This window comes from Ostrinia nubilalis, chromosome 15 (assembly GCF_963855985.1).
Source record: "Ostrinia nubilalis chromosome 15, ilOstNubi1.1, whole genome shotgun sequence".
Classification (NCBI taxonomy): Eukaryota; Metazoa; Arthropoda; class Insecta; order Lepidoptera; family Crambidae; genus Ostrinia; species Ostrinia nubilalis.
This window is the reverse complement of record NC_087102.1, coordinates 3,601,648-3,625,164: the sequence shown is the minus strand read 5'-3', so window position 1 is coordinate 3,625,164 and position 23,517 is coordinate 3,601,648. Positions and strand designations below refer to the sequence as shown.

The 23,517-nt window shown below is 38.5% G+C and overlaps 1 protein-coding gene across 1 annotated transcript; it reads right to left on the bottom strand.

Annotated features, from left to right (window-relative positions):
• Window positions 1-26: 26 nt before the first annotated feature.
• On the bottom strand, window positions 27-23,376 carry LOC135078762 (solute carrier family 25 member 16-like). Its single transcript, XM_063973320.1, has 6 exons — window positions 22,974-23,376; window positions 22,610-22,836; window positions 5,792-5,980; window positions 4,992-5,148; window positions 3,334-3,475; window positions 27-1,904 (listed from the first exon to the last, which is right to left on the bottom strand). Exons 1-6 carry the CDS (start codon window positions 23,035-23,037, stop codon window positions 1,727-1,729), a joined length of 957 nt encoding a protein of 318 aa, XP_063829390.1. The 5' UTR covers window positions 23,038-23,376; the 3' UTR covers window positions 27-1,726.
• Between the last annotated feature and the right edge of the window lie 141 nt (window positions 23,377-23,517).

Here is a 23,517-nt window from a genome sequence, read left to right as displayed (position 1 = left end):
CTGGTAGTAAAATAAAACAAACATAGTTCTAAAAATAAATCGATTTATTTATTTATTTCTAATAGCATAATCTCATCACCGAATTTTAGCGTATTAGCTGTATTTTAAAAGTTACATTTAATTGATAAAACATGATGTATGAATTATTTATTAATGGTACATAACATTATGTATTTGTCTTTGGTATTTGAATGTTGTTCAAACCACTGTGTTGTCAGATATAAAAGGCACGTAATAAGATTTACAAATTATTTTAAAAGCGTCCAAAAATAAAATATCGCCTAAAATGCTATTTCAACTTATTAAAAACTAAAGCATTTTTAGGACCCTGTCAATTAAATCATAGGAATATTGCAAATATCCAGAAATATTGGTAGAACAAATTACAATACACAATTTATAACCTAAAGTAAATATTTATTTTATCATTCAAAGCAGGCGCTTTGAATGATAAAATAAATATTTGACTACCTAAATTAATTAATACAAATGGAATGAAGAATACAATTTACATTATCTACATATTTCTTGCAATATGTATGTACCTACAAATCAGACAACTATAACACGTTCGGACGCGCTGTAACATAATTAATTAACAAAAGTAATTACTTACAGCTACGATGAGTACATGAGACATAACCCGGTTAAAATGTACTTAATTGGTAGGTATTTAAAAATAAGTAACTTTTTCACTAATTTAGGTTTTCGTCTGACGAAACGCCTAAACTTATTTTTTAATTATATTTGTGCATTATGCGGAGGTATTAAGCAGTCTATACTAGTCAGAATTAACAAATTGATTTCTTTCTGATAAAGGCACATTTCTTTATAATTGTCGTCATTTCAAGTTGCACTTGTTATAAACTTACAAATTAACATCTATTATAACTAAATCATTTATAATTTGCACATAATTAGGGGATTAAAAATAATATCAATATGGAAGCTTGTTAGGAAAAACAAACGTGTCTCTACAGGGTGGAAACGATAAGTGATTTTACTCGATTATTTCAAAACTATACAAGATATCGAAAAACTAGTTACTGATTGAGCTCTATCAAACGGTATCAATAATAGGTCACAGAATAAATTGAATTTTCGGACAAACGATAAGTTGTGCGCAGTTTGTTCTTTTATTTTACATATTTCAGACTCCAGTCCCCAATCCCCCAAACCGTGAAAGAAATTATCTACCTACACTTCATTTAAATTAATTAAATAATTAAATTGTGACAATTAAGAATAAACCAAATAAATACTGCAACAGTTAGAAAAAATGCCAAAGTATTTACAAGAATTGATGCAATTCAATTAATGTCTAAATATCGTACCGGTCAGTAGTCATGGAATAATAAAAATTAATATAATAATTTCAATACCGAAGATGTATTAGAGCGGATCGGAATCGTATCGTACACGTTACTTTTATAACACCGATCCGCTGGTCGCCTAAACCTAAGTAATTTCATGCTTGAGTTAGGTTCAAGCATTGTCATTACACTTGTAAGTCATGTATAATTTCCTAAGAAAAGTGTATCAATAGTCAATCAATACACATAAAGTAATTAATTATTTGCAACAAAGGCAAATCTTCAAGCCGGAGTCAAAGTGCACCTGCTTTTAAACGCACTGTAAGTATACAAATGTGCAAGCAGTTGCGTCCGTGCCGCTAACAGATGGCGCTGTCTGTACGTTAGCTCGCGGAAGCGCACCTTAGACCACGCTACGCGACCTTCATGCCTGTATCCAGCTGCAGTAGCTGCTTCATAAGCTCGTATGTGCTGAAGGAGGTAGCCACCATGGGGACTGCTCGGAGGTAGTTGATGCTCATGCCTCGGTACAGGCCTTTCACGACGCCGTTCTCGCGGTAGATCAGTGTTAGCGTCTGCACCATGCCCATACTGAAAACGGTGGGTAATAAAAATTATGTTAGTAATAAAACATTTTGTTATTAGACGAAAAGCTCAAAACTATGAAAATCACAACGCCAATTATAAAATTATGGAAAATGTGATATTTTTGTAATCACACCAATTATTGTGGATAATGAGCACAAATATGTGCAGTTATTTATCCTTTTAAAATGAGATGAAAGTGTGATGTCACGTTTCACTTTATTTAAATGAAAAAAATGTGAAATTTTAATAATTGGCCATTTTTGACCGAAAAAGCAAATTAATAACAAAATATGCAATGCTTTATCAATGACATAAATTCCAGTTTTACAATATGTAAAGTTATTATGTGCAAATCCAATCCTATATGAAAGTATGAACTAAACAAATAATGAGTTCACTAAACAACAATAGGGTGTAGACCACGTATCACATTCACGTATATGTAAGGAAAATACAACAATGTTTTGCCCTCCACAATCAACAAAAACCTGGACATTCAACATTTTTGTAGGCAATTTTGTTGAATGTTGAGATCTTTTTGTTGATTGTGTAGGGCAAAAGACGCGCTGGAGACCGGCTTAAACAATCTTTTTATTATGTACACATTATTTTCTATTGTTGTGTAATGATAACATAGCTAATACTGCATTTTAAAATAATATTTTTAACAAACCTCCTGCCATGTTGCCAACACCAGGTGCATAACATGCAAATCAGAAATTGTTTATTAGTTAGTGCCACAGAGAAATACAACAGAAGATTAATTTACGTTTTAGGTAGGTACATATACAGAGAGCGCTGGAGTTTCTAAGCTGTAAGGTTATTGCACAAAGAGTTACAGGTTAATCAATATTTTGCCAAAATTACTATTCAAATAAGATAATCCTATAATTTATTATTAATAGGGTCCATCACCTGATCAAATGTTTCAGGGAATAGTTAATCATCATACAAGGTGGTTAAACACTAGTATCAAGTATATCATCTATAGTTTATCAGCTCCTTCAAGAATTGCGTTTTCGAGTGTATGCAGCGAAAAAGTGGTGGGGGGAAGGGTAAATATAGTTTGCGGTGGAGCAGTAGTGGGGGGCATTCGATTGTCAACCACCGTGATGTGCGGACGTGCTCAAGTGGTGTTAGTGCCGTGCCTAGACTGTAAGTTAAAAAAATAGGTACTACGTTTTAAACCTTCAAAATAATTTATAATTTATCATTATCATCATCAAGTCATTTAGGAGAAGACCTGAGTGTGAGTGTTTTAAGACAAGGGCGCAGTTATAGAATCTTGCACAGGGCGAAAAAAAGGGCTAGTTACGACGACATTGGACAATTTATTGTCCCGAATCAGAGGTAGGGTTAAAGTAAAACTGGGATGTGTAAAAGCGCTTTTTAAAATCCTATTCGCAGGATGACTTCTGGCGCAAGCACTCACCCGAACTTCTCAGTCCTCGGGTCCATACATGCCAGCTGCATTCGACGGCGCGTGACGTCGAGTGGGTATGAAACCGACTGGGCCACCGCGCCCGCTAGCCCGCCGCATACCAGCTTACCCGGCACCGTTAGCACCAGACCCCCTGAAAGACCAAGAAAATAAAATCAAATAGACCGTCAGGTCAGCACCACACAAGACCACCAAGAAAATCTATAGGTACCTATAGCGCTTAATTGAGTTAGTTCCTAAAGTATGGGAGCTGCACGGGAGGGTTTTTTTTAATGGCAACCAAACCTCTCTGGGAGGTTTATTTCTGCCAATGTCGAGTGAAAAATAATTGACATAGTTATCAATAGAACGTGGGTGTTTCAGTTCTATTGATTTTTCATGGATTCCGTGGAGTTAAGTATGCCCGTAAGCAGGTTTCGAGACGCCACCGGGTCCAAAGCGGGTTGTTCATACGACAACCCACTCGACACTCGATGCGCGCTCAAATTCGAAGTATTTCAATGTTTTTTACAATTTATCACTTCACTGCACTTTAGAACACAAAAGAACACCAAATTTGTACACTAAAGTCCATTAAATAATAAATTGAAACCATTAAAACAGATCGACCATGCTTCCCGTTCAACTACCCTCCACGGAATCGCGCACGGGAGGGTGTTTTTGTAACGTCAAAAAACGTCAGCGAGACTTCAAATTTGTATTCTCTGTCACGTCATAATATGTCAATGTCACCCCTCCAGTGCCGTTCCTATATCTCAGGCACACTGTCTGGGTTAAGTGCTAGACCTACATATAAATAATTTTTATTTGTAAATATAGGTTTTTACATACAGTAGTTACCTATTACAGATTTTTTTTCAAATTCCCAAAAAGGGTTATGTCACTCATACCATCAGTCAGTAATTTATGCAAAAAACCCACATAGATTTTATTGGTTCCGATTCTAATGAACCAAACGAAACCGGTTTTGACTGTTTGGTATGTAATAAAAATGCTAATAATAATAGTAATTATTCAGTTAGCAAAAAAGTCGAAAAGGCCGGTTTTTGGACTACACATTACTATCATCACATGTTACTAATGATAAATTCATTATTAAGTCGTGGTCCCTTTCTATGGGCCTCATATGAAGGCTCAAGCAAGGCCACCCAAAGGGCATTGGAGTGTGAGGCGCGGACCAATGTCCCATTTTAGGACAATAACTCGCGGCTCCGTTTTTATATGGCCCCGGAGCACTGTCGGGTTTTAGTGGCTAAGCATAAGCAGCCATCATGGCTGGCGGGGAGAGTTCCATATATAAACCAACTGACTGTCCTCATCGGCCAGTGGGTATGCGCAAAGCATTTCCCGATGAAAAAAAGGGCATTCGAGTGTGCTATACTCTATGATTCCCTACGTAGTAACGTGCAGGCCTTATACTCAGTGACGTCAAGGAGGACAGTCGAACTTTAACTACGAACTCTTCCTATGTTCTTCTGGTTAATTTGTTGTGGGTCCAATGACAGTTTAATTTTCCCCGGGACAAACTTGACCTTCACTGGTTGGGTTTTTATTGGCGGTCAAGCTGTAGATCCTGGCGACACAGGAGTTGCAGCGGTGGGAACGAGAGGTGGGAATAGTTCCGTAATTACTCAGTGACGTCACCTCACCTGTGTTCCTATCGCACTTGCGGCACAGTGACGTAGGCAGGTACTTCATGCAGAGGAACTTGAGCGACTCGAAGCAGTAGAAGCTGAACCCGGCGTACGGCACCATGCCCATCATGGTGGGAACGAAGCCGCGGTATAACGCGCGGATACCACCTTCCTGGAACAGGTTATACTATTTTTTACACACTACACATCAATTTAGAGGAAGATCAAATCAGTACACTTTAGAGGAATCAGTTTTGAATTGAATGATTGTCGCCAGTGCAATATTTCGAGGCAAACGTAATGACTATGTCCGCGAATTATTTTAAGACCCTAACTGCCAAATTGGTGATGGGGTGAGAAAACTTGGACCGGTTTGCCTATGAGCATTGAACTAAATAACATGACAGTGGTGTAAAGCAAAGATTGGAGGGCTTTGTCATGTCCAGCAGAGATCCAGAGGGTAGAGATTACGCCTAGTCGCGTTGATTCCTGCCGGGCCGCAATGAATTAGTTGAAAGTTAATGCTACTGATGAGCGGAGCGGTATCGTGAGCGGATGGTATCCAGCGGGTGCTACTGATGTAGTATCATGAGCGAATGGTATCCAGCGAGTAGGTGAGCGTGACGTAGAGAGTCCCAGGACCCACTCGGTCTTATCCCGGTGTACTTATGTTCCCCGGTGACATGGAAGGCGAGGCGCGCGCGGATGGTGTCGAGCGGGTAGGTCACCGTGACGCATGACGTAGAGACGGCACCCGTGTGACGTAGAGACGGCGCCCGTGTGACGTAGACGGCGCCCGTGTGACGTAGACTCACCGTGCGGAACATTGTGGAGGCAGCGTGCGCTATTCCAGTATATTTGTGTTCCCCGGTGACCTGGAAGGCGAGGCGCGCTCGGATGGTGTCGAGCGGATAGGTCAGCGTGACGGCCGTGACGCCGGCCGCTGCGCCCGCTACGAACTTGTCGCCGTGCTGGACTAGAGGTATGTGGAGGCCACTCAAGTACTGTAACAATAATCATGATTGTGTTTTTACTTCCTTCTCATTAAGACTTCTTGTGATTGTTTGTTTAATCTCTTTTCAATGCAGTATATTCATCATTGGTTGAAAAGTGACGAAGTTTATAGACTATAGAAACCTGTTGCATTAGTACAGTTTAGAGTTCGATATAATGATAATATTCATACTTATATTTATTTCAAGTAATAATTCACAGTTACCTACATATGTAGTGCTATTTGCACTTTAGTACGCAACAAAACTTCACTTGGCAATAACAAAAAAAATATTATTGTAATGTGTTGACATTCCATGCCTGATGCTATTAGGAAAAGCAAGTCAATTTAAATGATTTTTTTTTATTTTTTTATTTGGCTTACAAAACTGGGTACAATCAAATATCATGCAAAAGTAAGTAATGAATGTAAAATCAATTCATACTGATTTACCCTACTCGATGTAAGCACAGCATGCATATAAAAATAATTAATTAAACCTCCTTAAATTAAGAATATTACACGGTTCTATATTGGCTCACATAAAATTCTAAATCCTATTCTTTGTCTTACTACCGATTTGTGTTCATAATAATCTCTCTTCATAATTTTATTTTTCATACTTTTTTTATTCATACATTTTTATTACTACCATCGGAGCTCATAACAGTTAGTAATCATAATTTTTTTATCAATACTGTCACTACCAAGAACCATTTAAAATACATAATTTTTATTTTCAGATCTTTTTTCTTCATAACATTCATTGATCATATTGTTTTAATTAATAATGTTGTTACTAAGAACATACTTCAACTCATAATGTTGTTGTTCAGAATAATTTACTTTATAACAGACATACTCGTATCTTTAAAAAAATCATATATAATTTAATAGAGTAGATAAGCATGCAGAGCATGCAGCATGAAAGCAAGCATGCAGCATGCATTGGTATCTCCTCGTCTCCGGCGCTGCGGGATGTGCAGCCCTTCCGCCCTTGCGTAACGAGGCTGCCCTCCCTCCGCGCCTCCGGCTTTTAAATTACACTCTAGGGGTAGGGCAGACAAGACTACGTGGAGTCGGTTTTGCAGCGATTCGTTTCTATCACGTTAGTATTGTTTGTGGCACAAAATATTGCCTGTTTTGGACCATTTCAAATTAATTTAATGTTAAAATACGATTTAATACGAATATAGACATATCATGATTTCCAATAATATAGATAAATACACTTATGAGTAATAAATTTATGAAAACAAATATTAGGATACATCACATTTATGAATATTATAGTTATTTATTCGAATGATTATGAGTTTCGATCATTAGTATAGAAAAATATATGAAAACAAATATTAGTAAAAACTAAGTGTATGATTAGTGATATTATGAATATCAATGATTATGTTTTTAAATATGTAGGTTTTAATTTTTTTATGAAGAATGATCATTATGGTATCAAATTGTATGAGAAATATTTTCGGACCTCCAATGATAGGAATTGAAAAGTTATGTAAGAAAATGCGCTACCATATTACACAGATAAACCAGATCTTACATTTACACAGAACTAAACAAAATTTAGACTAATTTTAGACTATTTTAAATCAAGAATAGCCATATTGATACGGCGCTTGGCGGAGACGAGAGAACCAAAAAAGATGTCAAAGACAAAACGCATAGAATTGTAGCAAGTAGGTACACATGCGATGTAACGGGGAGTGCTGACCGAGTCGAGTCCTGCACGGAGGGATAGAAAACGTCTTTCGATTTTGCACGCGGCTGCTACTACGAGGTATGGTAAATTTTAAACGTTCCAGTATATCCGGGGCATCGATAAGACCATTAACGACCTTGAAAAGGAAAAGTAAATCAGAAGCTTTTCTACGGATGTGCAATGGAGTAAGACCATAGTGTGAAAGGCGAGCCTCATAGGACTGTAGTGAACGACACATGTTATCTGAATAGCTAAGATGATTACGCAAAACAACGGACAAACAACACCAAAACATGTTTTCTAGTCATTTTCGTAACCTTTCGTATACTAAAACAATGTGCCTATTATTTTAGTAAAACAATGAGTCTTTGTTTTGAAACTGAGATGCATCGACGATTTTCCTTATTGCTTCAGGCAATTTTATGAAATACTAGCTTTCCGCCCGCGGCTTCGCGCGCGCGGACTACATTTCTTTGCTATAAACCTCACAGAGCCCGAGTCCTTTCCAACGAATGCAAAACCGTGGAAATCGGTTCGTGCGTTCTGGAGTTATAGCGTCAGGAAGGAAAACCCGACTTATTTTTATATAGTAGATTACAGCTACAGCAGGTAAAACTTTGACAAATTACGTCAGCTTTAAAGCTATATAAAATGGTGTTACTACAGACAGAGGTAACATCTTATGACATATTACAAAATACCTCAGAGGGCTCGGCTCTGGGCATGTCAATAATGTGCACGGATACCGTGTCCCACTTAGCGTCAGGTCAACCGCATGTGTGGTAACCCTCATCGCTAAGGTCAGTAAATTAAGAACTTTTAATTTTTACTTTACAGTATTTAGGTACCTATACTCTGTTTAAGATTTTGATGAGACTACTTTAGATTATAGCTCATATCGGTTCATACCGGCTCATACTCGACTGGGTTTTTTGGCCCAAAATTAATATTTGCATGCTTCGTGTAAGCAAAACATGACTGAACATTTTGCTGTATAACATCTGTATATACCGTGTTTTAAGAGCCATTTCACAAAAAAGTTCCGCGCGAATTTAGGTACAAACTGTCAACGCAACGTAAAAAGAGTAAAAAGAACGCCGAAATGGACAAAAAAATCTTGAGCCGTGACCGTATTAAGACTTGATATTATAAGTTATTAATATTAAGGTAGAATAAGGTATTAAAACTTGATAAATTAATTTAAAATTTTAATAGAGTTTATGTACTCTTTCAAAAATTTTTATATTTCGATTAATAATAATGAAACACGAATAGGTATAATATGTAAAATATATATTAAGTACAAAATAAAGACAGTCACATAGTGAAAAAAAAATGCCCTCTTACAGCTCTATCATCGGACCCTGGATATCATTTAGGGACGAAGTATTCGTCAAGGCGAATTACACAAGCCCAAACTCCATGGGGTTCTATTGTTTTGTTACGGAGTTGCAATGGAGGTGGCCATTGCAACTCCTCCAGATCCATTATCAGACAGAGCTAAGAAATAAATAAATAAATAATAATAATTATTATTAAACAAAAACTAAAATATTTCTCTATCTTACTTCCTACTAGTCTTACTAATATTATAAATACGAAAGTTTGAATGGATGTCTGGATGTTTGTTACTCTTTCACGCAAAAACTACTGAACAGATTTTGATGAAACTTTACAGTACAGCACAGCAGTACTATCACTCTGTGTTCAACTATCACTCGGGTCGGACGTTCCTATCGCAAAACCGTTGGTTCACTCAGTTCCGATACGACTCTAGTGCTGTGTGTAATTATTCTCGTGAATACACTGAGTTTATTAATTTCTACGAGTGGATTTCATTTTGCCTGAGACCTACGCCATGAACCCTGAACAAGAAGACCCTGTCGCCAGCGACAGCGACACTTATCCATCCCTAGCGTTGACCAGAATTGTGCGCATACTCTGGAGCATGCTACATACAACTGGCCGTCGAAGAAGCATAGATTTCCCTTAAGTCTACTCCCGCTACCATATGGCACTCCGCTAAAACTCGTGAGGGCGCCAACACTTGCTTTTGTATCGAAAATTAGTATGAGCAGCGCACGTGGTTGCCCGTTGTAGGCTCTATGCAACCACGCTATTTTAAACAGTGGCCCCTAAGCATGAGATGGGAAACTGCACTCTCTTGAATTATCTTTAATTTGATGGTATTAGGGGAATCCTAGGAAAGAATACAGACTTTACAATCGAGTTGCAATGTTACGTTTTCTTGCAATCTGACCTTGATTTTTCATACACGTGTCAAAATAAAAAAATAATTTAAATCAAAAGCTCTAAGGAATATTTAATTGACATCAATTTCGAAGCAAGCACAGATCACAGAAACTAAAGGGAGATGTGACAAGAGCCGCCCCCTTGAGCCTTGAGCCGGTGTCGCAACAATATGCCCAAAAACAGAACATATTGCTTGTGAAAGCAATGATGACAGCAGCGACGTCATAATGTAAACAGTTTACATTGCTTGCATAGTACTAAAGATTATTCGAACGTTAAATACTAATACCAGAGTGGATAATGAGCACATATTTTGATTTCTTTGTGTGTGTGAATTTCTAATGCGACACTGAGTTTCGAACTCAGCGCATTACTTAGCATCTCTCTCTATGGAAGCAAGTTATCTCCAAAATAACATTCTACACCTTTTTAACCTAGTCAGGTAATAATTTTATTAAAATACGAAGCACTTCATCTACACTGGTCATCACAAAAATCGGCCCACCTACGTTTTACAGGAAAACTCGTTTCTACTGACACAATCATGGTTCCCCAACAATATTGGTGTTATTTGAAAGCCCAATAAATATCCTTAAAGAAAAACACATTTAATTTCCTAATAAACGATTAACATATACAATAAATGTGACTTGAAAAACTTGAAAGACCTCACTTTGGGCTCACCTCTGGGATCAATTAGACCATTTTTTATGGTTATAAAACCAAATAATGATCTCACGTGTCCTCTTTAGCAGATGGATAGCGATTAATCCTAACTTAACAGTTTTATAGCCATAAAAGTTGGCTCAAGCGTAACTACTTATTTTTTGAAGAAGTGACTCTGGATTCTTCTACAGACACATTTTTGGGGTTAAATCCTTTCCTTTAATGAAATGAAGTTTAGAACTAGGCTTTTATATAGTAATATAGTATAGTAATATTGGTGGGAAGTGGGGATGCATACGTTTGAAAGTGCTTGTCGCGAGTGGGTCGATTTGTATGATGACCAGTGTATTAATAGGATATAAAATATATTTTAGAAGTTAATAAATTAATTATGCATAAAATATAAATGTTACGGTAAATATGATAAATGTGAAAATTATGAATAATCGCCGGTTATTATGAATAATTACCTCATGATTTGGTAAATGTGATTAATATGAGATCATTTATGTGTGTATAAATCTAAATAGGCGGCTTAGGGGTGGCCCAAGGGCCACCCCCACCGCTCCTTAACTTATTTTTCACTTTAAATCAAAACAATGTTTTATAGGCATTATGGGAAAGTAACGTTACGCAAAAAACAGTCCAAACTCACTATGCCAAATTATATTAATAAATGATATCAAAATGTTCAAAATGTGAGGCTGTACATGAGCGCTGTACACGAGCCGGTGTTCTCTTTTATGATATTTGTTAGTATTAAGATTACATGATAAAATAATCACTGATAAATGTGATTAATTTATCACTTTTACCTCGCCTGTCGGTAATTATTCATAATAACCAGCGATTATTCATAATTTTCAATTTATCACATTAACCATAACAGATAAGTATACCACTTACATACTTTTTTTTATAATTTATTTATTAAAATAAATACATACATAATACACATAACTATTTACACTCAGACCCGTCAAAAAAATTCATCCTTTCAGTTTCTGCTCGGCCGGGAATCGAACCCGGGATCTCTCGGCATATTAGTCCGTTTCGAACCACTACACCAAACGGCCGACTTGAAACAGGGACCTCTCGGCATAGTATCAAATGTATTTGGTCGCCGTATAAATCACCGTTTCACGACACGAACGCACGTAAACGTCATGGCGGGAAAAGTGACACAGGTCCTGCCTTGACGGGCGCTCGCGCCATACTAATCGATGTCGGCTTGCGTATTGTAATTTATACTGAAATTCACATCAATATTTTGACAAAGTGGTTACTAATATTTAAACAATAACTGTAGAAATCTATTCTACAATGCATATTCTTTATTTTGGGATACTTTTATTGCAGTTATTGCTGTGTTTTTAAACCAAAAACCACGATCAAAATGTGACGTTAATCTTCAAATTTGCCAAATTATTTTTAAATTTTACTCAATAATGGTAGTGAAATTCAAGAATCCATTTCATTAATGGACAACAAGAATATATGTCCGATGATTACAATATATTTTTAAGCTTATTATATGAGCATAAATAATAGATACAGGACTTTGAAATTGACTCTGCGGCAATTTTTCCGTAAAATGGTTGTGGGAGATGGGGCACTGAGAATTAAGCAAAAGAGTTTTAGTAAATCCGTTTCATTAATGGTCAACACTAAGGATTGACCTATCTTTCGCAGTTATTCAATAATATCTGAGTGTTGCTTAAGATAGTAATTCATGCTTCCAAAATCTTAGAAATTCGCACGAAAATGTAAAATGGCTCTTAAGCAAATAAATGTATTCTTATTCTTCTTACCTATGTCAGATATAGCACATAAGATATGGCATCTTTTATCGAACTCTACGTGGCCAAAAGCTGGTAGGTAGTCAATAAAGTATGTACAGTCAACGTCAAATAGTTCGTGACACCTAAAGTGGCAAAAAAGTCGACAAGACAACCTTATTCTCATTGTAACAAAAACGTGTTGCGAAATTTTTGGCTATCACGAGCTATTTGACGTTGACTGTACTTGGTTGGTCCTCACTTGCCTAATAAGTATTTAACTGCGAGATTATTTGAATATCAAACAAAGATTAAGATCAACATTAAGTCATTATGGCTAGTTTTTTACGATCGCGATGGCAACAATGTTTGCTGATAACATAATGCGTGTACCAGTTGCATAGTTATAGTGTTTAAGGTAGGATTTTGATACTTCCGACAGTTTTCTTTAAAGTAATTGAAGTTAATGTATCTATGGCGCTGTCCATTCCATGCTATAAATGTTTTTGAAACTTTCATAGGGTCACATAAATTGGACTTTCTTATTACATTAGTAATGATGACAAAGCTTCAAGTAGTTTAAGTCAAAATTCCGGGTTAACCGAGGACCATTACCACTTAACGACTCTAGTTTTGTTACAGCAAATCTACTATACATATAAAAATAAGTCGGGTTTTCCTTCCTGACGCTATAACTCCAGTTTTGCATTCGTTGGAAAGGTCTCGGGCTCCGCACTATGGAGCGAAATTGCGATTTATGGACATAGCGATTTTTTTCACAATTTCTATTTGAAAAAAATACCTATCGATTGGTTACGTTATTCTGATGAATAAATGCTGCACAAGTTTTTCTCTAAAACCAATATTTTGACTGGAAAAAAATATTTTCCATTTTCGTTGTATGGAATGAAACATAAAGTGGTCGATTTCGACTAAGCCTTGACAGATCTTGCTTTGAAACTACTTGAGCCTTGTTCTATGGCTTGTTGACTGTAATCCTACGCTATCAGCGCGCATCCAAAGTTGCCCGTTCACAAGTTATGAGGTTCTGAAAAATTTAAAAAAAGTAAGTAAAAGTGACTTTTTTTTGGAATATCTTTAAAGATTTAACAAAAATATAAAGATTTTATACGTTAATAATGTAAATTAACCTTAAATTACTGCTAAAAACACATTTAGGAATTAAATCAGCGATTTTTTTTTCACAATTTGTGTTTAAAAAAAATACCTGTCGATAGGGTATGTTATTCTGATGAATAAATATTATGAACGTTTTTCTCTAAAACCAATAGTTTGGCTGGAAAAAAATATTTTCCATTTTCGTTGTATGGAATGAAACATAAAGTGGTCGATTTCGACTAAGCCTTAACCGATTTTGCTTTGAAACTACTTAAGCCTTGTTCTATGGCTTGTTGACTATAATCCTGCACTAACAGCGCGCGCCCAAAGTTGCCCGTTCAGAAGTTATGAGGTTCCAAAAAATGAAAATTAAAGTAAGTAAAAGTATCTTTTTTTGGGTATAAATCTTTAAAGATTCAACTAAAACATGAAAATTATATATTTTAGTAATGTAATTAACCTTTCTCTTGTCGTCTTATCTAAAGAAAAGTCAATTTTACTTACTTTACTTTTCATTTTTCGGAACCTCATAACTTCTGAACGGGCAACTTTGTGCGCGCGCTGTTAGTCTAGGATTATAGTCAACAAGCCATAGAACAAGGTTCAAGTAGTTTCAAAGCAAAATCTGTCAAGGCTTAGTCGAAATCGACCACTTTATGTTTCATTCCATACAACGAAAATGGAAAATATTTTTTTCCAGCCAAACTATTGGTTTTAGAGAAAAACGTTCATAATATTTATTCATCAGAATAACATACCCTATCGACAGGTATTTCTTTTAAACAGAAATTGTGAAAAAAAAAATCGCTGATTTAATTCCTTTTAAGTTTATTAAAATATGTTTTTAGCAGTAATTTAAGGTTAATTTACATTATTAACGTATAAAATCTTTATATTTTTGTTAAATCTTTAAAGATATTCCAAAAAAAAGTCACTTTTACTTACTTTTTTTTAATTTTTCTGAACCTCATAACTTGTGAACGGGCAACTTTGGATGCGCGCTGATAGCGTAGGATTACAGTAAACAAGCCATAGAACAAGGCTCAAGTAGTTTCAAAGCAAGATCTGTCATGGCTTAGTCGAAATCGACCACTTTATGTTTCATTCCATACAACGAAAATGGAAAATATTTTTTTCCAGTCAAAATATTGGTTTTAGAGAAAAACTTGTGCAGCATTTATTCATCAGAATAACGTAACCTATCGATAGGTATTTTTTTCAAATAGAAATTGTGAAAAAAATCGCTATGTCCATAAATCGCAATTTCGCTCCATAGTGCTCCGTAAGGTTTTTATAGCCGCGCGATAAAGCTTTTCTGTGACAGACAAAATTATACGCGGGCGAAGTCGCGGGCAGAAAGCTAGTTACTAATAAATGTAGTTAAGAACAGTAGTCCGTAGTCGCACTAAGCAAGCGGATAAAAACCACTTTATAAGGTAATGAAACAAGGCAATAATAAGTGCTGTTATAATTGGATATTCTATAATTATAATAATTGAACCATGCTACATGTGACGACTGAAAGACAAGTAAATGGTGCGAATAAAATAGGTTTTAACTTTTTATTTCACATTAACTACGTAGAGGTAGAGTATAACTAAAAAAGTTTAAAGACCGGCAAAAAACCAACCGACAACATTTCAAGTTTGACCCCAAACTTTTCCTTGGAACTCTATCTAAATCAAATATTGAAATAGAGCTACGTTTTAACTAAAACGTTAGCGTTGTACTCGAGCGAATTGTGTCAGGTAACGGTCTACTGCCCATACACCGCGACGGGCAAAGATCAGGGCCGGATTAACCATCTCGGGGCCCCTAGGCACAGCTCGTTTCGGGCCCCCCTTTTTTGTCGCGGAGGAAATGCAATGCGCACCGTCACCACTGCCGGAGGACAGGGTAGTGTGTGGGACTCCCGGCGCCCTAAAAAGGGCGCTGCTCCGTCACTAAAACCTCCGCGGCGTTCCGTCATCGCCCAAGTGGGGGTGTCGCGACTATCCGGCCGTAGCCTTAGACTTCCGCGACACCACCGGCGACAGCTCGCCTACACGGCGGACCCTACACGCCCCCTTTGTGGGGGTCTGACGGGAATGGCCCGAAACACCAAGCCGTTGCCGCCAGACGGTGACAAGGGTGCCCTCGCACCCCCGGCATGCTGGCCGCCACCTGGGGGCTGAGTAAAACGGTCGTACAACCGCCTTCTACACCCCCTTCTCCGCCTGCGGAGTGATGAGGTGAGAACATCGTTCTCCCGCTCGCGCTCCGCTGCCTCCTTATGCCCTCTTCACAAAAGAAGGCGACCGCCATCCAGCATCCTTCACTTCCCAGCATGGCGTTGACCAGGTTCGGAAGCGAAAGATCCCGGCCCACGACCGCAGTGACCGCGAGGGTGTGCTGCACCGTGTCATCCGCCACGCCGCATTTGTGGTACAGCGGGGATTCCTCTCGCCCGATCCTATGCAGGTACGAACCGAAGCAGCCATGCCCGATCAGTACCTGCGCCAGACGGAACGTGAGGAAACCGTGCGGTCGTTCCAACCATTGGTCCAGAACAGGACCAATGGCTTCCATAGTGCGGCGGCCAAACTGCGCGCGAGTCATGTCTTCCTTCCTTCTAGCTCCCAAGGAGGAGTACCAGCGAGGACGCATGCCGCAGCATGCCCTACCGTGCGGTAGGTCCTTGCGACTTTCTGCGCTATGGCCCGCTGGGGCCTGCGCAGAAGGGCAGCATTCTCCCTCTTGTTGAGTGCGTCCGCCCAGATTGGGGCGCTATACAGCGCCATGCTCTTCAGAACGCGTTGAAGTGGCTAAATTGCCACCTCCCGTCAAGCGTGAGGCCCAGATATTTCATCTGGCCTTTGACGTCAATCCTAACGTCCTCAACCACATTGTGGGCGTCGGGAGGGGTGCGCTGGCGAGGCCCCGGAAAGAAGAGCCGAGGCGTCGAATTCTGCGAGCGACTAATGTGCCGCCCGCCGACGCCAGCCGTGCTGCGGCCCCAAAAGTCTTCCCCCGGGCAGTGACCAGAGTGTCATCTGCATAGCATAAATGACACTCATGCCCGCGAGAAGGACGCCCCAGAGGAGCCAGTTGAAGCATAGGTTCCACAAGAGTGGACCAAGCACCGTACCCTGCGGAACCCCGCTACCTACGCCGCGCCGTTTGAGCTGGCCGTCTCTGTTAACACACAGGACTTCGCGGTCCCGTAAGTAATCGGCCAGCAGCGCTCGAAGGTACTGAGGCACTCTGTGATGTTTAAGTGCCTAGAGTATGGTGGAATGAGGGATGGTATTGAAAGCGTTGGCTAATCGAATAATACAGCCAACACACCCTCACCCCTCTCCCTAGCCTCCGCAGTGAGGCTTTTTTTTTTGCCTCTGAAGGGCGTCGACGGTCAACCTGTCATGTAAACCAAAACAGTAATGCCAATGTTACGAAAATGAATTAGGTTCCACAATATCGAAATATGATGATTAAATGTGTAAACCAAAATAATAGCCGAGTAGAATTAAACACAAAAATTGATTAAATCGGAAATAATTCCAACAAAAGATTTAATTGCCTTAATGGCTTCATTGGTTGCCCATTAAGACCACATACTCTCTAATCTGTGATTAAGACTCTCCTAGGTTTTCGACTTCGACGGAGTTGTGTTTTTAAGTGGTGCAGGCCCTCGAAAAGAGCGTTTTTTCGGTTTTCCGGTTATATCGCGTAAAGGACTTACCCTATCGAAAAGTGGTCTTCATGACGGTTGAAGGACACTTAATCCTGCATTAAATAATACCAAATTCATATGTCTTGGACAAACCGTTCTCGTGCTTATCTTCGACAAAGTAGAAAATGTACGTATAATTAAAGACCCTCTCCACGTCCAATGGCTCGTTACCTGCAGGCTTCCAAGTCTTGAAAGGGGCCGCCTCAACTAGTGTAACCCTGTCAAGGCTTACGAGCTGGATGCGCCTGTCTTTGTTCGTCCCAGCCGTTCCTTAACTGCGGTTGGTGCACCTCTTCCTTGCACTCTCCTGAACGGCTCTGTGTTACCTACTGTGGCTGCCCCTCTTCCTTGCACCCTCCTGAACAAATACGTTGCCTAGCCGTATGCCTGGTCCAAGGATTGACGCCAAAAATCGACAACAACAAGTTCATATTAAAACGCTGAAGAGTTTTTTGTTTGTTTGTTTGAACGCGCTAATCTCAGGAATTACTAGTTTGATTTAAATAATTATTTTTGTGTTGAATAGCTCATAAATTGAGGAAGGCTATAGAATATATTAATACGATCACTCTACAACTAATAGAGATGAAGCAGTAAAGAAAAATGTTGCAAGCACAGTAAATAGTATTTAAACTATTTTCACGCGTACGAAGTTGATTTTGTGGCGTCTAACCTTAGACCAGGCATACGGCTAAGCAATGCAGTCGTAAAGGAGAGTGCAAGTTAGAGGTGCAGCAACCGTAGTTAAGGATCGGCTGGGACGAACAAGGATAGGCGAATCCAACTCGCGAGCCTTGACAGGGATACGCTGGTTAAAGCGGCCCTTTACAAGGCTTGGGAGCCTGCAGGTGACGAGCTATTGGACGTAGAGAGGGTTATTAATTATACGTACATTTTCTACTTTGTCGAAGATAAGCACGAACGAAAACGGTTTGTTCAAAACTTATGAATTTGGTTTTATTCGATGCAGAATTAAATGCCCTTTAACCATCATGAAGACCACTTTTCGATAGGGTAAATCCTTTAAGCGGAATATCCGGAAAACCGAAAATACGCCCCTTTCGGGGGCCCCCACCACTTAAGCCCAACTCCTTCGAAGTCGAAAACCTTGGAGTATCTTAATGGGCAACTAATAAAGCCATTAAAGCGATAAAATCTTTAGTAGGAATTATTTCCGATATAAAATCTAATTCTACTGGCCTATAAGGCGAAGTTTTGAGGTGGTTTGAGTTTTGTTGCATAAAAATAATCTTTAATTTTTTTATTTTTTTTCATTTTTTTATCGGGAGTGCTGGGCCCCAGATCATAGTGGGCCCCTAGGCACTGGCCTAAAGTGCCTTATGGATAATACGGCACTGGCAAAGATAATCGTCGGCTCTTTACGTAAACCATGTAACTACAGTTAATCTATCTTAGGCGACCTTGGCTCTATTTATGAATGTATTTTTGTGTTATACGTAAATAGGTTCTCACTTTAGGTGTTTGTAGAGGCGCTAAGTGCATTGTATTTGCATAGAATAGGTAAGTGTACGTGCAGAAGACGGAAAGTCAATGTAAATACTGTGGCCTTTTCTGTATTTGTAATAGATGCGATTTTGCAACTCAAATGTATAGTTTAATATGCTGTCGACTCTACATAAACTATAATTTAGCCTTGTATTCTGCTTAAACGTCGCCAGCGTGCATACGGAAACTCGTTAACTAGATGCAACTATTTACGACAGTTTTATTAGGTACTAGCGGCCGCCCGCGACTTCGTACGCGTGGATCCCGTTTTCCCCCTTCATCTATCTTACGCGATTTAGATTTTTTTCATACAAATGTTTTTTCCCGCTAACTCCCGTTCCCGTGGGAATTTTGCAATATCCTGTTGTAACTAAGCTTTAAGTTTACTAAGGTACCTACAAGCCAAATTTCAAGCGTCTAACTTAAGCGGTTTAGATTGTTCATACAAAAGGATTTTTCCGGTTACTCCCGTTCCCGTTACCAACCAAGAAGTTTTTGGGTGAAGTCTATCGCATATCGGTCAGGGAATCTTGCATTTATTGGGTCTACGTCACAGCTTCTGCAGTATTTCGGTGTTTTGTTTATTTTCCACCAAAGATAAAGGTTTTGCGTCATTGCAAGTCTTCAATGCTCAATCTAAATTGGGAATTTGGGAGCTACTTATACCTACCAAAGTTTATCTACATCACAACATAGACTTTGACCCCACCTCGCAATCGGACGCTTTTACGTCTGGGTCGAAAGTCCAAGCCTGTCACCAATAAAGTAGATCGTACTACAGCTGCGTAGGTGTAATTACTCATCTGTGCAACCGATAAATCTGACAACGGTGGAAATACAAATGATAAAGATATTAAAACTTTTTCGATTGATTTGATAGCTGTTGCTTGCAGTTTTGGGCGCGAGTAAGTAGGCGTCCATAATTTCGAATCAGGAGGATTTTTTAAGGCTCTTCTCTTTTTGGCTGTGATAGATTGGACAAACAATATCATAAGTCTGAGCAAGTGCTAATAAATCCAAATTTATTCTCACATCTTTCTGTTGGCACGGAGAAGTACGATTGTCGGCATAGTAATGTTTTCGTCACGTCTGTCGTTCGAGCCCTCACAGTAAAATCAGTCGATTTCCCAAGGCCAGTTTGGTGTGAGAGAGACGAAAGCGGAAGTTTTTTTCTATGGTGTCTAATTAGGTATGCCTAATTAAAATGCTAAAGTGTGGGCCACAATTTTAGAAACTATGAATTTTTGCTTCGAAAAGTTGAGATTTAGACTGTGTAATGCGCCAACAATTCCAAAGTGCCTCGACTGAGGTGACAGTTGAAAACTAGCCAGTTTTAGCACTATTTAAGGAATGCATGTATCTAAAATGCATAAAACAACGATATTCATGGTAGGTATAGTGCCGTGGAACATCTATAGTCATAAATAGAGTTGGAGTCTTAGGTGGAAGAGAAAATAGAGGAAATACAAAGTACAAACGCATTGAAGTAAATATCAACATCATCTAAATTACATATTTATTGATAAACACTTGCGTTTATTGTAACACCTTGTCATTCATTCAAGTGTTATTCATTATTATCTTTCAAGACAGCGGATAGAATTGATAAGCGGGTAAATAAACTCATGATATGATCTTATAATTCGCTTTTCAAGTCGAACGAAATCTTACTTTTTTCGGCATGACCCAAATAATTACATTGTCACCGTGGACTTTAGTTGGTGTAGTTTGTGGTATAATTTGGCAAAACATAAAATAGAGCGTCTTTGCTTTGATAAAACAACCATACATTTTGTCTAGTAGAGACTCAGAAGTTCCACCTATCAAAATGATTTGGTCTTCAGACTTAACTTCATGATCGGTTTGCTGTGTCTTTAACATACGAAACAGAACCACATGAGATGGTGAGAGCAATCGCCCAGCAAGCGAAAGATCGTGGGTTCGGTTAAGACCTTAACCCAGGCAAGTTATTAAAAAAGATGCATGTGGTATAATCGCATCTTTTTCATTGAAACTTTAAGGTAACCCTATTGGGCCCCGATGCGCAAAAAAATGCACATCAGCTGGAATGACAGTGGAGCGCAAGTCAATGGATGGTCGCGCGATGGAGATGGATGGAACGCGAATGGATTGGAGACATTACAAATTAGCGCAATCGGGGCCCTGATTGATTACTTCGATTCAATGGCGTGCGCTAGCTAACGCATTTATAAATTATAAATACGCAAGACGCGGATTTTCGCCAGAAATACGCAAAATGCAAGGGCGAATGGAAGGAAACTGCAAAGATTATTTGCAGCTGCTCATAGCTAAATTAGCTTCGGATATTCTGAAGGAAGATGAGTACGCATGTAATCAACATAAAAATATAATACTCAATAATTTACTTATAATATGTACGCACAAAACGAGGCGACTACTTGCGTTAGTACTCAGTGCTTTAGTTCTGCTTAATACGTCACGGATTTTGTTATGGTTTTTACAGCAATTTTTAGTGAATATTTAAATGTTAATACTTGTACGAATAATACATTCGTATCATGCGCGTATATAGCGATTTGAAGATGATAGTTGACAGCTAGAATCTAGATACTAATCGCGCCCCCCCTGAAAAAGAAGCCTAGATACGGCAATTATTTGTACATTCGTAGAAAGTAATGAAAACTAGCTAGAAGCCTATTACGGTTCCTACACTAGGTATGCTAGCTATTACCTACTGGAATTTAACAGTTGTCACTTGAATGAGGGCTATCGTTTTTATACTTAACAGTTGGCACCCCTGGCGATTGACAGGACCTTACTCCACAGTGGCGCCATCTTGATGAGTGCAAATGCGATAGTCCTCCTACCACTTTAGCGCTCACCAGTTGGTGCCACTGTCTTCGCTACTAGCAAGTGACAGGACCGTACTCTACAGTGGCGCTAACTGGTGAACGCTAAAACGATAGCCCTCATAGCATTAGAACTATGGGTTTTTCGCGTGTGTGATATTGCAAGTCGATTATGAAGTGCGTGCGCGCCGATAGTAAATAGGTAATAAGCATTAAGTAGGGCTAATTTTTATAATGATTTCCTTGCTACATGTTTGACAAGTTATGACGCAAAAATATTAGCAATAATGGACTCATTTATTTAATAGCTAAATAGCATAGCATATTAAAACCTGTATTGCCATGGTGGGATGGGCCGAATTATAATCTACCTAGGGCTATTATAGTTTGATTGATGGTTAATATGAATGGGGAACATTATTGTCGGTGTTTTCATTGATGACTTGTGAATGTGATAATTCTGTAAGTCTAATAATTAAAGCTGTTATTATATTAGTTTTAATTGGGCAATTATTTGTTTAACTGATAAATAAATAACTTTAAGACACTGACTGATTAGTGTCAGTTTAACAAATCATAGCCTGATTAATTTGTTTACCTTTAACTAAAATATTTGGTGAATTGTTTTATTTTAGAAGTTTCTAAAACATTATTGCTGTCAAATAACACTAAATCAAATAATTCATAATAAATGTTATAATAATGTGCACATTATTTACTTATTTATTATATTACTCATTATGGAGATCTTGTTTTGAGTATACATAACTACCTACTGACTAAAATACATGTGAAAAACATATATTAATTTCTCAAATATCTTACAAAAAAAGAGAACTTCAGGACCTTGATTTTAGAGACTAAATATATATTTTGTTTTGTAATATTATTACCCAATTAATATGCATTTACATGTAGCAACTAACAATGTTGCATTGTAATATTTTACTTTATTGTTATTAGAAAGTTATTTGAAGCCAATAAATTGGCCTTAAATTAGAAAAGTATTGAAGAAATAAATAATATTGTAAAATTCTAGATACTTATACTACCTTACCTTTTTATAAATTTCGAAGCTTGTAAACTGTGTGGCTGCGTATGGGAATATCCGGACCATTTGTGCACCGTTTCCCTTGTACAAAGCAAGGAGGGACTCGTTCCGGACGATAGCAGACAGGCCTCCAAACACTCCGTGGTGTTTGTAGTGCGACGACTGTGCTTGCAGGAGGATCTTGATGCGGTCTAGCGGGGCTACCGTAGTCTTAGCGCACATGCCAGCTACACCTAAATAAAAAGATTGGATTGCTGATCAATCATGTTTCTAGATACTTAGCTTCTATTGGGAATTTTCTATAAAAATATTTTAAACAGAAGAACCTAGAGGGATTTATTTATTCACCAGCAGTATTAAAAGGACTTACCTCCAGCCAGCAGATTCTTCAGTATAAAATCAAGATCGTTTTTCTGTTCCATTTTCAATGCCATTTCCACTTCTTAACAATGATAAAAACTTTTTACTCAACTAAATCACTAGATTCACTTAATATCCCGCAGAGGCACAGTTAAATTCATGGTATTCTAGGTGAATAATTAATTCAGTAAATCAGCACAGTCGTATACATTTTCTTGGCGATTTGGCACGCAGCCTTTAAGGCAACTTTCACCAGTGAGTCCAGCGAGCGAGTCGAAAACGGACACACCAACTTTTCTACCTTCCTAGCTCGGTCGCGGCACACATCCAACCGGCCCGCTACCGCGTCTGGCGCGATAACATGAATGAAAATAATGGCCGCACGGCATGCCAATGAATGATTCAACAAACGAGTCGTCCACAGATTAGAGAGTATGTCTAAAGACAGATAGGAAACGGCCCTAGTATTGGTTAAACGATAAACAAACTGGTACCGAGCTAGATTGTCCAGTAGGTGGCGCTGAATACAATATGGCGTCTGCCGCCCACAGATT